This window comes from Pristiophorus japonicus, chromosome 14 (genome assembly GCF_044704955.1).
Source record: "Pristiophorus japonicus isolate sPriJap1 chromosome 14, sPriJap1.hap1, whole genome shotgun sequence".
NCBI classification, from domain to species: domain Eukaryota; kingdom Metazoa; phylum Chordata; class Chondrichthyes; family Pristiophoridae; genus Pristiophorus; species Pristiophorus japonicus.
This window is the reverse complement of record NC_091990.1, coordinates 116,562,672-116,579,920: the sequence shown is the minus strand read 5'-3', so window position 1 is coordinate 116,579,920 and position 17,249 is coordinate 116,562,672. Positions and strand designations below refer to the sequence as shown.

At 43.3% G+C, this 17,249-nt stretch overlaps 1 protein-coding gene across 19 annotated transcripts in view; it reads left to right on the top strand.

Annotated features, from left to right (window-relative positions):
- immp1l (inner mitochondrial membrane peptidase subunit 1) overlaps positions 1-17,249 on the top strand; it is a 177,561-nt gene that overhangs the window by 68,698 nt on the left and 91,614 nt on the right. For 15 of the 19 annotated variants that reach the window (XR_011596593.1, XR_011596598.1, XR_011596602.1 and 12 more), the window contains 2 exons: positions 102-228; positions 16,241-16,295. Coding sequence is in view for 2 of the 19 variants with exons in the window: in XM_070899511.1 (XP_070755612.1) it covers positions 102-228; positions 16,241-16,295 (182 nt within the window). In the remaining 17 variants the exon portion in view is untranslated. The remainder of the gene's footprint in view (positions 1-101; positions 229-16,240; positions 16,296-17,249) is intronic. The other 4 variants (XR_011596590.1, XR_011596589.1, XR_011596591.1 and 1 more) reach the window with 1 other exon arrangement.

Genomic DNA, 17,249 nt, shown 5'->3' with positions numbered 1-17,249 from the left:
TCAGAATCTCTGAATCATTTGGATATATTTATGTTCTTTAATTATTCTGAATCCACACATGGATCTGTTTCCTCTAACCCCACTTGGATGTTTGTCTGCAGAGGTGATGTAATAATTGCTAAAAGTCCCAATGATCCGAAGATAAACATTTGCAAAAGAGTGATTGGTCTAGAAGGTGACAAAGTGTACACCAGTAGCCCACTAGATGTCTTTAAAAGCCACAGATATGTAAGTATTATTATTTTTGTGTTATCTTTTTAAGCACAATGATCACATATAAACATAAAGTAGCAGCAGCTCAAGCCTATTTAGCCCTACTTGCTGTGTTGTTTAGGTTCATGTACAGGCCATGCAGCCAGTTTGCATCTCCCTTGATGCCAAGCCTACCTCCTCCTATTCCCTGTTGAACTAAGAATGTGTTCATTTTTTTCCATGCTTCAACTGAGTTAGTTAATTTTCATTGTGCTATGTGCCACTCTGTTCCCTGACTTAACAACCTTAAATGCAAAGTAGTTACTCATTAACTTTAACTGAAGATTTTCATAGCCTGCTCCCACGTTCTCTTTCACAATATAAGAAATTATTGCCACTAGTTTTCTTCATAACTTCAAAGAGGTGGATTTTCGGTCCGTTGCTGCCTCTGTTTTCGCCCCATAGGGGCAGTAATGGCGGCCGAGAGCATTTCCGGGCGGGTGGCCAGGTTCCAGCGCCATACCGGGACGGTCGGTGCCAGGAACGTGGAGCAGTACTGCCTGGGAGAGGCGCGCCGCCGGTGTGCAACGCCCCTGATTGTGAGACCAGCTCAAAATTTAAAACTCGCCCGACCCGTAGCGCCCCACAGTGCGCCCTAGTGGGACTGCCTGTGACAGCTGGCAGTCTGAGCTGTAGCGGCCACAGTGAGGGAGGGAAAGTGTTCCTAAGGTAAGTGTGATTGTTTTTTATTTTGGCGATTCATGTGGGTGTGGTGTCAGGGAAAGTATTGGGAATGTTTTTGATGGGTTTGTTTCAGTTTTTTTTTCATGGAAACCTCTCTTAGGACGCTCCAAGGCCGGCTGTTTACCTCGGGATTTTCAGTTGCTTAGCCAGCTTAGCGCTCTAAAAGAGGTGTGGAACACCTCCATTAGCGCCCCACTCCACACTCAAGGCCCAGCTCGTGAATTTTGCGGCAGGAGACGTAAATCATTTCCTGGCACAATATTTACCGACCTGCCTGGGTTAACGCTGCAATAGAGGCACAACCGAATTTCCACCCTAAAGTGTCTCTCTAACCATAATCTTTTTTTAACCCTGGTAACGTTCCAATATCCTACCTATAATGTGATTTTCAAAATTGTATATAATACTCCAACTGCAGCCCAATTACGGTCAATATTTCCTTGTTGCTTTTGCATTCTGTGCCTCTGGATACAAAACCAAGGATTGTATTTTACTTGTGATCTACTTGTGATAAAAAACTTAATGACCTGTGGATTTGAACACTGATGTTCTTCTGCTTCTCCACTCCATGTTGTATGTTGAGGAGCACATACACAGTGATAGACATAAGCCAAACCTGTAGCCCATCATGTTTGGCAATAGCTGATGTCCAAACATCATCGCAAACACAAAAATCAAATAACAGCCTAATTCAAAATATAGGACATAATATCACAAAGTAGTTTTACTGGAAATTAGGCGATTTTGCGATGGGGTTTTCGTGCTATTTCTCCTTTTTTGGCGAAAACCCAGTCGGCTGAAATTTCAAATACTGCTGGAGAGAGGACCGCCGCTGTGCAAGACTCGAAATATCGCTTTTGCCAAAAATTTGGCTCTGCACACCCGTATTTTGTGCGAAAAAGACCGCCAGGGAAAAAGCTGCATTGCAGCCCTTGGAGCAGCGGTAGGTATGAAGACCTGCAAAAAAGGTAAGTTTAAGTTTCTATTTTTTAATTCATTTGCAGCAATTCGCTAGATAAGTGTCTTGTAAATGTTTTGTGATTTCTTTTTTTCCAACTTATTTTAAGGTGTTTTTCCGCCCTCCCTAGGCTCAACTCACAGCGGTATCGGCCTCGGACTAAAGTTGCCGAAATTCGCAGTTTGCGCCGCGAATCCTCGTGCAACGCCGATTTTTACCGCTGCGCAAATTAAATCTTGAATTTACGACCTCATAGGGATAGCGATGCGATAATGGTAATTTTGGCAAAAAAATACAGTTATCGCTGAGGACCGAATTTCTCGCCCATAGTATTTACAACAGGTACTTCTTATTGCCATCATGCTAGTTCCTTGTGCCTCTCTGTTATGTTGTTGAATCTATCCTGGTGCTATTAGTGATTCAAAGAATTATGTTTTCAAGTGACTGAATCACTCGTTTTGACCATTTCGAATCGAACTAGGACAAAAAGAAAGACTTGCATTTATGTAGCGCTTTTCACAATCACTGGACATCCCAAAGCGCTTTACAATGAAGTACTTTTTGAAGTGTAGTCACTGTTGTAATGTAGGAAATGCGTCAGCCAATTTGCATACAGCAAGCTCCCACAAACAGCAATGTGATAATGACTAGATAATCTGTTTTAGTGATGTTGGTATTAGTGACGACACCTCCAACAGCGCAGCACTGCGTACTGCAGTTCATACTGCACTGGAGTGTCAGCCTAGATTTATGTGCTCCAGTCTCTGGAGTGGGACTTCAACTCACAAACTTCTGACTCAGAGGCAAGGGTGCCACCCACTGAGCCACACCTAACGCTTTAAGTTAATTGAAATTGATGAAAGATTTTGGTAAAATCTGTACACAATCCATTTTTTAAATCAGTAAAGACTGTTATTTTACTAAACAAACAAAGCAGAAGGAGGCATTAATGGAAATGAATGACATCATTAACATCACCATTCGCCGTCAAGTTTACCAACAGCAATTCTGCAAATAGATCTGTTTCTCAACCAGGTACAATTCACAACATCTAATGACTTCCAAATGGATTATTGATGATTGTGAAGAATCAGATAGAAAGAAAGATTGTATGGAGTTAAAGAAAAAGAAGAAAGGCTTGGATTCATATAGCGCCTTTCACGACCACTGGATGTCCCAAAGCGCTTTACAGCCAATGAAGTACTTTTTTGAAGTGTAGTCACTGTTGTAATGTAGGAAACGCGTCAGCCAATTTGTGCACAGCAAGCTCCCACAAACAGCAATGTGATAACCAGATAATCTTTTTTTGTTGTTATTATCATCATTATTTGATTGAAGGATAAATACTGGCCAGGATACCGGGGTAATTCCCCTGCTCTTCTTCAAAATAGTGCCATAGGATCTTTTACGTCCACTTGAGAGAGCAGTCGGGGCCTTGGTTTACCGTCTCATCCGAAAGGCGGCACCTCCAGCACCTCTGTACTGCACTGGAATATCAGCCTAGATTTATGTGCTCAAGTTCCTGGGACTTGAACCCACAACCTTCTGACTCCGTGGCAAGTGTGCTACCCACTGAGCCACTGACTGACACAGCTGAGTTGCGAAACAATTATTTTTATGCCGCGTGTAAGTGTTAATTAGGAATATATCTATCATACATTAATCAATATGTATTTGCTGTCAACGCTGGGTTCAGCTGGAAGTTCCCATACATTTTTTTTAGACCTTCCTTTTGTTCAGAAGTTGACCCCTAGACCATCCCATATCGGTGTCGTCTTTAACACTGGCCAACGTATGCTTCTGGCAAGGGTCACATACTGTCTGACCCATGTCCTGGTTTGTGGGACATAAACAGTGGGAGACTAAATTCAGAACTCCTGAAATTCATGTACAGCCACAAAACACTATACTACATTTTTAACTGCACTACTATTACACAGGTGTTAACCTGAGTATCGTAATGTTTCTTCCCAAAAATGTTCTGCTGAAATGCACATGTGTGTTGCCATTATTTTTCTTGGAAACTGCAGTATTTCATCATGAGGTTTTTAGAAAACACTTGTGAATGGGGCAACATTGCTGAAAGACTTGGATAAAGTAAGCACCAACTATTGGAAATCACAAGATACAGTTTGGAAGTATATTATAAAAGCTCCTTTATCTAAAGATGTAGTGCTATTAATTCAATGTATATTTGCAATATTAATGTTTGGTCACTTGTTATTGAGCTAAGCAATGATCCTGCTATAATAATAATTGGAACCTTTTCCCTGTAAGATTCTTGCACGAGGAGTGATTTGAGAAGAGCACTGAGCAAGCAGATTTAAAGTGTATTAGTTCACCTCTAGTGTTAATACCTAAGTACAGTGGAATAGGGCAACAGAGACATTAAGCTGTTTCTATAGTCTTCAGTCTAATTGTATGGCATAGGTCATTAATTGTATGACCCTTCAATACTAAAGTCCTACTTAATCAAGTAAATAGACTGTAAAATTGAAACCCCAGGCTCTCTGGAGTAACCAAACAGGGTTAATATTTAATTTGAGCATCTATTGCTATCAGTATATTATTGGCTTTAAAAGCACTGATATTTAATCAGGGATTATAATTAAAATGTTTCTTGTCCAAACACACTGCTTCTATTTGCCCTTGCTTTTAATACCATTTGCTTTAGCTCTAAGCCTTGTTCTGCCATATGGTCAATGTTGCAAAGGTTCAGGTTCATTTTCCAGTTTTTGTTCAAAGAGTCACCAGATTAAAATACTCTCAGCATCATAAACCGCTGATGGAATAAGCCCCCATGTCATTTAAATAGGAGGAGTGCCTGATGTCACTTTATTCAACAAGGATTAGTAAATACGGAACTGTCTGCCTTGTCACTCAGAGTGATAAAAGCCTAAGTTACGCATCTATTTCACAGCAATAGTTTCTTCGCAATCAATCACTGCAAATTGCTAATGCCCTAGCACCCGCTGATGTGGGAGAAATTTGTTTACTCTTGTGCTAAAGTGGAGTTCATTGCCGACATGACACAGCCCATTCATCCTGGATTTCTATGGCCAACGTAATTGCGTATGAAGATGTGTTAGTTTGTAGATGTTTTTTTTGGCCAGGAGGATGGAGGATAGCAATAGTTATGCACAGTGGTTAACCCTGAAGCATTTTCTCGATCAAACAAAGCATCTGCCTGTGGTGTTTACGGCTGAGAGTGCTGTGTTGATGTGCATATCGGTTAACACAAGTGGTACATATACTCTGCTTGTCAGCAGGTGTAATTGGATATGTTGAGACTCCCTCGTTGGATTAAAAATGAATTGTTTTGATTGGTCTGCTTCAGACACCAAATATATGACTTACCTTTGCCTTATATTGGTCGTAGTTCTGCAATCTGCTACTTTATGGTGCTTTTACATTAATGAGTTGGATTGCTAACTGAATGTTTGTTTCTGTCTATTACATTTTTTTTTAGCAGACCAGTGTGATTTTGCCTTTTGACCTGGACCAATATTTATCCCTCAATCAACATCACTAAAACCGATTATCTGGCCATTATCACATTGCTGTTTGTGGGAGCTTGCAGTGCGCAAATTGGCTGCCGCGTTTCCTACATTACAACAGTGACTACATTTTCAAAAAGTACTTCATTGGCTGTAAAGCGCTTTCAGACGTCTGGTGGTCATGAAGGGCGCTATATTATAAACTCAAATCTTTTTGTCCTATTTCTATTCAAAATGGTCAAACGAGTGATTCAGACGCTTGAAACCATCATTCTTTGAATCAGATTAACAGACATGACGTACATGTCTGGAATAGCCTGTTAATTACAGATGATGCCCTGTGCCGGATTTGGCACGAGCCTCTCCCGCCTGAGGCCAAGAGCCATTTTGGCCCCAAGACGCTCATTCTAATACAGCAGAGCCAAGCATCATTGGTGACCCTGGCTCTCAGAGATCACCTCAGCATAGCACCAGGATAGATTCACAACATAACAGAGAGGCACAAGGAGCTGGCATGATGGCAATAAGAAGCACCTGTTGTAAATACTATGTGTACAGTAAAACCACTTTCTATATTAAGTCCTATATTCCGAATTTAATCTGTTACTGATTTTTGTGTTTGAGATGATGGGGCCGAAATTGCCTTCCGCCCTGTTTGGGGCGGATAATTCAAATGAAATGAAAACATAATTCTTTGAGTCATACAACAGACATGACTTACATGTCTATAATAGCCGATTTATTGCAAATGATGGCTGGATTTGGCAGGCGTCTCGCCTGCCAGCGTCGACAGGCGTACGGAACAATTGATCCACTGACTTGCCACTTATTTCGGGCGGCAGTCCAATTTCTACGGCAGTCGATCGGGAGAGCTGCTAATCCTCCATGTTAAAAGCAAGGCCAGTTTTCAATCAAATCATCATCCATAGGCAGTCCCGCGAAATCAAGTCCTTAGGTGGCTGAACAGTCCAATATGAGAACCACAGTCCCTGTCACAAGTGGGACAGATAGTCATTGAGGGAAAGAGTGGGTGAGACTGATTTGCCGTACGCTCTTTCCGCTGCCTGCACTTGATTTCTGCATGCTCTTGGCGATGAGACTTGAGGTGCTCAGCGCCCTCTCGGATGCACTTCCTCCACTTTGGGCGGTCTTTGGCCAGGGACTCCCAGGTGTCAGTGGGGATGTTGCACTTTATCAGGGAAGCTTTGAGGGTGTCCTTGTAACATTTCCTCTGCCCACCTTTGGCTCGTTTGCTGTGAAGGAGTTCCGAGTAGAGCGCTTGCTTTGGGAGTCTCGTGTCTGGCATGTGAACAATGTGACCTGCCCAGCGGAGCTGATCAAGTGTGGTCAGTGCTTCAATGCTGAGGATGTTGGCCTGGTCGAGGACTCTAACGTTGGTGCATCTGTCCTCCCAGGGGATTTGCAGGATCTTGCGGAGACATCGTTGGTGATATTTCTCCAGCGACTTGAGGTGTCTACTGTACATGGTCCATGTCTCTGAGCCATACAGAAGGGCGGGTATTACTACAGCCCTGTAGACTATGAGCTTGGTGGCAAATTTGAGGGCCTGATCTTCAAACACTCTTTTCCTCAAGTGGCTGAAGGCTGCACTGATGCACTGGAAGCATTGTTGAATCTCGTCGTCAATGTCTGCTCTTGTTGATAAGTTCCTGAGGTATGGGAAATGGTCCACGTTGTCAGGATCGCGCCGTGGATCTTGATGACTGGGATGCAGTGCTGTGCAGCGAGGACAGGTTGCAAGTCCTCTGAATAGCCAACCCCACCTCACCCCACCCATTTTTTGGGGCCTTCATTTTGAAGTAAACTATTTTTAAACGTGCAGTGGTTTATCTTTTGTTTCTTTTGTCAGTGTGTCTGACACTAAAGGCAATAACTGACACCTCCACTCTCGTTTTAACTAATTTTATTCAAAACATAACCTGACTTTGGTGTGGATTGTGGACTACTGTTGCTTTGTACATTAAGTGAAGCACCTCTGATGATTGGCAATGCTTTGACAGCCAGTGTAACAGGCCTCAATGCATGTTCACCTTGTGACATCACAAGACATTTTTCCTTCGGCCTAATATTGAGACAGCAGTCTTTTGTAGGCAGGTTGTTACGAAAGCTGCTAAAATAAAATCTACAGTATTAGGATGGTAGAAATGTGGAAAACCCTCCTACAAAAAGCAGTAGATGCTAGCTCAATTAATAATTTTAGTTCTGAGATTGATAGATTTCTGTTAACGAAGGATATTAAGGGATATGGAACCAATGCAGGTGGATGGAGTTAGGATACAGATCAGCCATGATTTAATTGAATGGTGGAACAGGCTCAAGGGGATGAATGGCCAACTCCTGTTCCAATTACCTGAGGTATTTTGAATTTCATAGCTTGTGATAACAATATATTCGCTCTTTCAACACAGTTTGTTCGCTCATTCATTGAAATGTGATGGGACAGTTATCAGTAGTCAATAGAATAGTATTTTGGGGTATTTAAATCATAGAACTCATAGAATCATAGAAATTTACGCACAGAAGGAAACCATCGTGTGCGCGCCGGTTGAAAAAGAGCTATCCAGCCTAATCCCACTTTTCAGCTCTTGGTCCGTAGCCCTGTAGGTTGCGACGTTTCAAGTGTGCATCCAAGTACTTTGTAAATGTGCTGAGGGTTTCTGCCTCTTCATATTTGGCTCCCACTCACTGATAACTACTTGGTTCTCATGTTTTCATGGTTCCCTCTCTGTTGCCTCTTGCAGTTGTCTTGCTGCACTTGCTGTAAGCAGAGCTTGCGTCCCTTATAAAAGAGACCATGCAGCCTGGTGGTTTCCTTCCCCTGCAGGCAGCTTGTACCCTATGGGGCTCAAACCATCCTAGATGGCGAGGTTCCCTCTAAGCCTTTCTGAAAGTTGGTATTATCAACACACTATCCTCAAGCAGTGCTCTGATTCCCAATTAACTTTCTTGATTTATTTACAGAAATTACAGAAATGCAAAAATGAGTGATCTAGATATGTAGGATATATATATATTGCAGTCAATGAAATTGCATATCAGGCGGTGTGTATAACGAGCGGAAATCTGATATCGCTTGTTTTGTGCTGCCGCGCAAGACGAATCTCTACCCCATACAGAACAACACAAGCTTTTGAACAATGACAGCAATAGATAACCAAATCTTCTTATATTATACTCTGTTCCTTACAGCAGTGACTTTAGTGAAGGTTGCCACAAGGCCAGCATTCACATTTGGCTCCCACTCACTGATGACTGTTGGTTCTCATGCTTTCATGGTTCTCTCTGTCTCTAGATCACCCCTCACACTAGAGGCTTAAACGTACCATAAGAACATAAGAAATAGGAGCAGGAGTAGGCCATTTGGCCCTTCGAGCCTACTCCGCTATTTAATAAGATCACTCGCCTTAATTCATGAACTCCCACGGAAAATTCCAGGCAGACATAAAACAATGCATTAAAAAAGTTAGGGCCATTTCCAGATTAAATGACCCACAGGAGGGATTTTTGGCCTATTCACACACAATGCTAGTTCAGCTATTATCTACCCATATAGTGGAAGTGATTGCATCCAAGATAGAAAGAAAGAAGGAAATATATAGCGCTTTTTATGACCTTGGGATACCCCAAAGCGTATTACAGCCAATTAAGTACTTTCGAAGTCTAGTCACTGTTGTAATGTGGGAAACACGCCAACTCATTTGCACACAGAAAGCTCCCATAACAGCAATGAAATAAATTAACGATATCTGTTTTAAAAGATATTACCTTTAACAGATTTAACAGAGTTGATTAACAAATAAATGTTGGCCAGGGGACCTGGAGAACTGTCCTGCTCTTTAAATAGTGCCATGGAATCTTTTATGTCCATTTGAGAGGGCCTTGGTTTAATGTCTCATCTGGAAGACAGCACCTCGGACAGTGCAACACTCCCACAGTACTAAAGTGTTAGCCAAGATTATGTATTCAAGTCTCTGGGTTGTGGCTTTAACCCACAAACTTCTGAGTCCGAGGCAAGAGTGCTACCAATAAGCCAAGGCTGAGTCCTCATACATTTAATTAAATGTGCTGGGGTTTTGGAGTTTTTCTTTGTGGATGTAAAATAGATATTGCCCGATAAATGCACCAGAAATCTACAAAACGCTTCTAAAACAATTCATATTTCACACATTAACGTGGTGGAGCAAGGGGAGAACTGTGGACGCACATTGCCATTCAAATACATTCATTGGTAAATGCAATGTCTGGTGTGGTGCTACAGCATATAGGTTAAGAAGGTCTATGCGGAGTTAACTCATTTTATTTGGGGCAGTGAAAGAGTGCTATAGAATTGGATTGATATCCCTGGGCTCAGGAGGGTAAAAATCAGCTTTCAGATTCCTACCCCAACTTGAACCAGTGCCTCAGGAGAAGAACATAAGATAGAAGGAGCAGGAGTAGACCATACGGCCCCTCGAGCCTGCTCCGTCATTCAATAAGATCATGACTGATCATCGACCTTCAACTCCACTTTCCTGCCTGATCTCCAGATCCCTTGATTCCCCTAGACCCCATAAATCTGTCTTTCTCAGCCATTAATGTACTCAAAGACTCAGCATCCACAGCCCTCTAGGGCAGAGAATTCCAAGGATTCACAACCCTCTGAGTGAAGAAATTCCTCCTCATCTCTGTCTTAAATGACCTACCCCTTATCCTGAGACTTTGTCCCCTAGTTCTAGATACTCCAGCCAGGGGAGACAACCTCTCAGCATCTACCCTGTCAATCCCCTTCAGAATTTTGTATGTTTCAATGAGATCACCTCTCATTCTTCTGAACTTTAGAGAGTATGGGCCCATTCTACACAATCTCTCATCATAAGACAGCCCTCTCATCCCATGAATCAATTTAGTGAACCTCCATTGTACAGCCTCCAAGGCAATTATATCCTTCCTTAGATAAGGAGACCAAAACTGTGCACAATATGCCAGATGTGGTCTCACCAAGGCCATGTACAATTGTAGCAAGACTTCCTTACTCTTATACTCCAACCCCCTTGCAATAAAGGCCAACATGCCATTTGCCATTCTTATTGCTTGCTGTACCTGCATGCTAGCTTTCTGTGTTTCTTGCACAAGGACACCCAAATCTCTCTGAACACCAACATTTAAAAGTTTCTCACCATTTAAAAAAAAATAGTCTTTTTTATTGTTCCTACCAAAAGGGGGGTAAGAGAGGAAGAAAAGCGAATGCACTTGATTTAACTCCTGACACTATTTGGAACGATCAGTATCTTGTTCGGGTTCACGTGACGATTGTTTCCTGTTTTAACTGTGCGAGCTGATCTGCAAGATAAAGTCATGCCAAGAACAGATCAGTCATAAGAAATGTAAAATAATAACAGAGGCTTTTTATTCTCAGCTACTGCATTCTTACTTGGCATGTTTTCAGTAACACGTCGAGCAGGAAATTAATGTGACATTTTACTTTTCAGTTTTGAAAAAATTGCTTTGTTTCGCACTTGATTTAAAAAAAAACAAAATTACATACAAAGGACTGGATTTTCGGCTTTTGAGATTTCGGGATTTTACTGACAGTGGGGGCGGTCCTGATACTGCCTGGAAAAAGTTTGCGCCTCTGTCAGCAAAATTGAACAGCTGGGCCCTGAGTGTGGGGCGGAGCGCTAAGGGAAGCATTGCACACCTCTCTGAGGGTGCTAAGCCGGCTTAGCAAGCGAAAATCCCGAGCTAAAGAGCTTGCATTGGAGCGCTCACAGAGGTCTGGGGAGAAAAAAACCCTGAAAACAAACCACCAAAAATATTCCCAAAAAATACCTTGTGCCACCACAACATATATCACAAAAAAACCCATCACACTTACCTGAGGTCTTACTTCCTCACTGCAGCCGCTACAGCTCGGACTGCCCGTTTTGACAGGCAGTCCCAGCACGTCACTCTACGCAGCGCTACGGGTCGGACGGGAGACAAAAATCGATCCAGTGTTGCACACCGGCTTGCCTCTTCCGGGTGGCAATGGTCTGCGCCCCAGTGATACCAGCCCCGACCCCGAAAACCTCGGCGGGGCGCTGGAAGCTGGCCGCCTGCCCACAGGAGCTCACCGCCGCCATTGCCGCCCCTCCAGGATGAAAACGGAGGCGGCCAGGAGCAGAAAATCCAGCCCAAACTCTTATCCAGGCTTTTTACATAGTAAACTCCTGACATTTAAAAGAGACGTTCCCTCTCCTATTATATGATGTTTTGATTGTTAATCTTTCCATCTATACTTTCTGCTCTTTTTTTTATTAAGTATGTTGTTTTCTTTTTAATTTTTGTGCTTTTTTTCTTTACTTTTCTTCCTCCCCTCGACTCACCTTTTCTGAAGGTGCTACCTCATGCTGAGGTAGATTTCCAAGGCTACCAACAGTCCTTCGAACCAAGCAGACATTTTTCATGCGTGAGATTGAGTAGTAAAAGAATCAGTCTATTCCACCCCAAGGATAGTCACAGCCAACTCTACTATCATGTCCATTTCCCACACAATTAGATATCTAACTTAAGAAGATAAGAAGATAAAAATTAGGTGCAGGAATAGGCCATACAGCCCCTCGAACGTGCACCGCCATTTGATAAGATCATGGCTGATCTTCGACCTCAACTCCACTTTCCTGCCTGCTCCCCATATTCCCTTGATTTCCCTAGAGTCCAAAAATCTATCGATCTCTGTCTTGAATATTCTCAACGATTCAGCATCCACAGCCGTTTGGGGCAGAGAATTCCAAAGATTCACTACCCTTTGAGTGAAGAAATTCCTCCTCATCTCAGTCTTAAATGGCTGACCCCTTATCCTGAGACTATGCCCCCCCTAGTTCTAGACTCTCCAGCCAGGGGAAATAACCTCTCAACATCCACCCTGTCAATCTGCCTCAGAATCTTGTACATTTCAATGAGATCACCTCTCATTCTTCTAAACTCCAGAGAGTACTGGCCAGTTCTACTCAATCACTCCTCATAGGACAACCCTCTCATCCCAGAAATCAATCTGCTCATTATTAAAATGTTTCATGGGTATTTTGTATCTAATTTTCAGAAAATATATTGGGCTGCAATTGAAAATTACTCCCTAAAATTGATGGTTGGACAAAAGTACTGCACTGGTCTCTTTCTTCCCCAACTGTCCCTGGTTCTTTTCTGATTCATTCTGTGTCCCTCACTCTGTCTTTCTATTCTATTTATTTATCTTTTCTCTGTTTATATATAATCACCTTTTCTCATGGTGATGTCCTTGACTGTTTGTCACTCTATCTCATTCACTCTTCTGTATATCTATCTCCCCTCTGTCACCTCTCTGTTCTGTCTGCCTACAAATCTCTTATATAACAAATAATTAGCACTGTCCTTTTCAAGTGACTGGTTATTAATGCATTATTCTCCCTTTTTCCTTTTCCAGTTCTTGCTCTGAATTCTTATTCTCTGGTTTCCTTGTCCTCTGCTGCTGCTTCCATGCCACTGCAATCATAAACGTGACAATCAAAACCCAGTGTAGACTCTCTAGGCCCTTGCTGCTCTGCATGCTATGTCCACTGAGACCTACCTTCACATTTGGCAATGCAATAGAGTTTCATCAGTTTTATTGTAACTTTTAATCTACACTATTGCTGCTATTTAAACCTGCACAAGTCCAACTTCTTGGGTCAGCAGGTCATGTGCTGGTAAGCGTAACAAGTGTTCACCAGGTTATATTGGCCTTACATATTGGGAGTTTCAAATTCTTTCAAAACTGTAAGGGGGGGTGGGTGTTTGGTGTGTTGTGGTCTCTATGAGGGGGTCAGGTTCCCCTCTGACCAACTTGAGCGGTTTTGAATCGCTCCCCCTCCCTTGGGTTCTGTACTCTGGCTTTATTTGGGGGGTGTGACACAAGTGCAGACGACACTGGGGTTTGATGCAAAGAACTTTGGTTTCATTACAGTCAAGGTAATACAGGCTTATTACTCCAGTAAGAAAATACACGGCCAAACTTACAATCACTCGAATAAAAAACAATACGAGGAAAGGTACAAGGTCAAACTTATAATCGCTCTAACAAAGTACCATACACTACACAGTCAAAGGGGGTTGCAGTAAAATTATACCTCCCACCTCCCAATACCTAATTCTAGCTAGGTTAGACTCCAGGGTGGCAGGGATTTATGCTTACCAATCCTTTTGATAGTTAATGGTAGATGGTGATGTTCTTCCTTCCTTCAGGAATTCAAGACTTTGAGGCTGGAGAAGTTAGTTTTACAACTGTCACGTTGGTTTCTCTCCTTGTCTTGATGAGGTAGTAGCGACCACCTTTCTCCCCCACTAACCTCTGTTGAAAACAGTGGCCAGTTATACGATTCAGTGTTCTAATCTTTCCACCAAATCTCTTCACAATCCTTTGTATAATTTTGGCGGACTTGGTTCTTCTTTGTAATATTTTGTTGGGCTCGTTAAAGTTGATATGTCTTGGGTGGGTTGATCTTCGAAAAACTGTTTCCTGATGGAAATATTAGTTTGGTAATTGCAATGTCCTTTTGTGCTTAGTCTTTCACATACAGGCTGGATTGGGCCTCTTTGTGATGTATATGCTGAAAATGGTTTGTCCAGACCCATGTTGATGGGGAGCCACCTCTGGATGATACTGTGATGGTAATATCTCTTGTGGAGGAAGATTTCCAAATACTCATTCTTCCAGACAGGTTAACTCAGTCCTCACACCCAGACAGTTCCAATAATCAAATGGGCTTCTTTTGTTCCCTAGGTCCGCCCACAGAATTTGTCTTGTAAAAGTTCATAATTCTATTAAAGTTCATAGTTTCTTCCATAAGCACTTTAGAGTTCCAAACTTTTCGGTAGATAGTCCCAAATTAAATTTCCTTTCGAATGAGCCCAAACACAGGGGGGGTTCTGGTGAATTTTGCATTCCTTCATTCCCCCCTGTTGACACTCCACACTCTTGAGTGTCAATCAAGGTAAGCAAAATTCCTGCTCCCGCGAGTCAACCTTCCCTGCATTTATACTTGCTAAACATTACCCTTCATCCCCCGTTGAAATGCAATGCAATATACAGGCGAATACAGTCATTACAATTCGGTTTTAGCATAGAGGGGGTATGATGTCCCTCTTTTTCTCGGTTTTCACAGTAAAATGACGGTATACAGTCATACACAACTTTAAGTAAAGTAAAATAAAAACACATAGTAACACATTCTCAAATAGCATAAAGGTCCATAGTCAAACACGTTTTAAGTTCAGTAAGATAAAGGCACATAGTCAAAGCATTTAAGTAACACTCTTACAACATTTGCGATGTTGCGGTTTACAGCAGGTAAAATCAAACACAAATTAAACATGGCAATATGGTGTCCTCCCTCCCGGCGCGATTCCCAAGTTTGGCCAAGGAGCGTACAGCACCCTTTGGTGCCTGACCTGATGACCTCTGCGTTTCACTCGGCAAGTGAGACACCATAAGTAAAGTATAATCGCGAGTTGACAAATAACTAAAGTGTGGGAAGCGATTCGGATCTAGACTGGGACCTCTATATTTCTGAAAAGGTCCCACCAAGGTGGAATGGTGATCTCAAGAATCTTTTTCCCTATCTCAATGGTTTTCTGTTCTAGAGTATAGAAGTGTTTTTGTGAGATAATTACAGCTTTTAACAGAGGGTAAGATGTTCAGGTAGAGGGGGAATTGCATAGCCAAAATGTACAACATAATCCTGCAGGTTTGTGATGTTTTCCTTCACAGTGAGGTGGACAGTGGAGGGTTCAGGAATGGGGACAATCCGTTCCTGGGCCACTTGAACTGATGCCTCAGGTTTGAAGCAAAAACTGCTGTCACTGACCGGACACCAGAAGTGTCCATGTTGGTAGTGGGGCGCACTGGTGGTGACACAATATGTCCCAGCCCCTATGTATGCTACCTGTGGAGGGACATGGTCTTGTGTCATTACTTCCATGGTGCAGTTAATAGGCTGTGCACCAGCAGCTTTAAAACCAAACTGTGACTTTGAATGGGCACTTAAGTACTGGGGACACAGTATTATGTGTGCACCCCGGCTCCGGCACCCGGAGAGGTCAGTACCCGTTACAGCGTGCTCCCACTTTATGACATAGGGTGGGACTGCTGCAAAACGAGTGTGTGCACCTCCCTGAATAACTTCAATGTTCTCCACCCGGTCGGTGCGGGTCGGGCTGTCCCACCCATGACTGGCATCCTTAATACTATTCCCATAATAGTGTGGTTAGATTTCCCACAGTCTACTGGGACAGGGTAGGCTTCAGAGGCTAGGCGGAGCTGGCACGGGCTTAGTGAATTGCTGTATGGGTGGAGGGCTGCGAGGTGCTTGTTCCTGATCCAAGAGGGGATTACACCTTGTCTTAAATCCTCCAGGTTGTTGCGGCCCTCGCCCAACAACCATGCCCCATATAGTACGCACACCTCGTTCTGTGCAGCCTGGTCAGAAGCATTTCTATCCTCCCGTATAAGTGCATTCACTGTCTCTTCATGTTTTTCCAGCTCAGCCACTATTTCTTTTAAATGGACAGTCAAAGCCTGTTCCTCGTGTAGTTCTGATCCTACTACGGTGTTCTCCTGTTTTAGGATTTTCCTCAATTGGGTCTTTAAACTGTTTATCTGTGTTTGCAGCTCTATGTCATCTCGGCTATTTATTACCGAGGATGCTGTATTGTACGTAGTGAAAACATCGTTTATGATTCCCCTTCTAGGTCTCCCTGAGCCCATGGTGTCCCTAGCGTTTAGGGTGTATAGGTCTGCTTTGTCTACATTTCCAAAGTCTAACTCATAAAATTTCTTGAACATGTCTCTAAGTAGGGCCTGGTAGAGCAGCTCTGTTTCCTCCGAACACCATGCAGGCAGGTGTACCTCGGTAAGGTTTAAAATTACTGAAGCTACTGCATAATGTACCCCCTGGTATAACACCTTTTCAGTCGGTACCAATACTAATCCGTTCCCATGTCCCTTGGTGGTGGTAGGACACCTTTCTATTACTATGCATATTGGCGGGGTCGGTGGATAGGGTTTCTTAATGTGTGCTCTTAGTTCGGTGGCGTTAATTGGGAGTGGGGAGTGTGGGACCGCGCACCCGAGAAAGCTAGAATCCCACCCCATCCTTTCCCCTTCATCGTGCCATTGCCTGGCGAAGGCAATCGCTATGCCTGTGGGACAAATACTCTCTGATCCCCACATGCAAACATAAATTCCTTGTTCGGATTCCCACAATTTGTCCCAACACACTTTTACTCCTCCCCGTGTCCCCGTGATGGTGTGGTACGTATCATTAACGAGTCTTTTCTAGTCCGATTCTTGGTCCCATGCGTCCTTGCTGAGTTTTCTGAGCCACCACCATCTTCCCAGGGGAATGTTCCCTTTGCAAGTCAAACACACACGCTTTCCCTCTGTAACACTGACTTGGGCAGCCATGATCCACATCTGGGGGCATGGAAGTGAGGCCGCCCCGTAGGTAAAACCTTCCTGGCTGGAGTAGCGGGTAGAATTAGATCCCAGCCACCCTGGCCATCTTCCCTCGTGGGCGTAAACGGCGAGTTCTTCCACGTCTCGGGGGCCACCCCCGGCGGTTACGATCGGTGCTCTCCCTCCTGGACACCCGGAAATGAGGGATTCTTCCATGTCTCCTCGGTCGCTGCTGCTCATTCTTATCAGGTCGAGCAGGAACAGGATCCTTCTCATGGTGACATCTTTCCTGTTGGGGCACATGAAACAGATTGTCTAGCCCTGAGAAAGCTCTCTGGCTTGACAAAGGTGACTGAGTTCCAAGTTGGGCTCATAGTCTTTAATTGACTGGCTGTCTTATTCGGTTCCT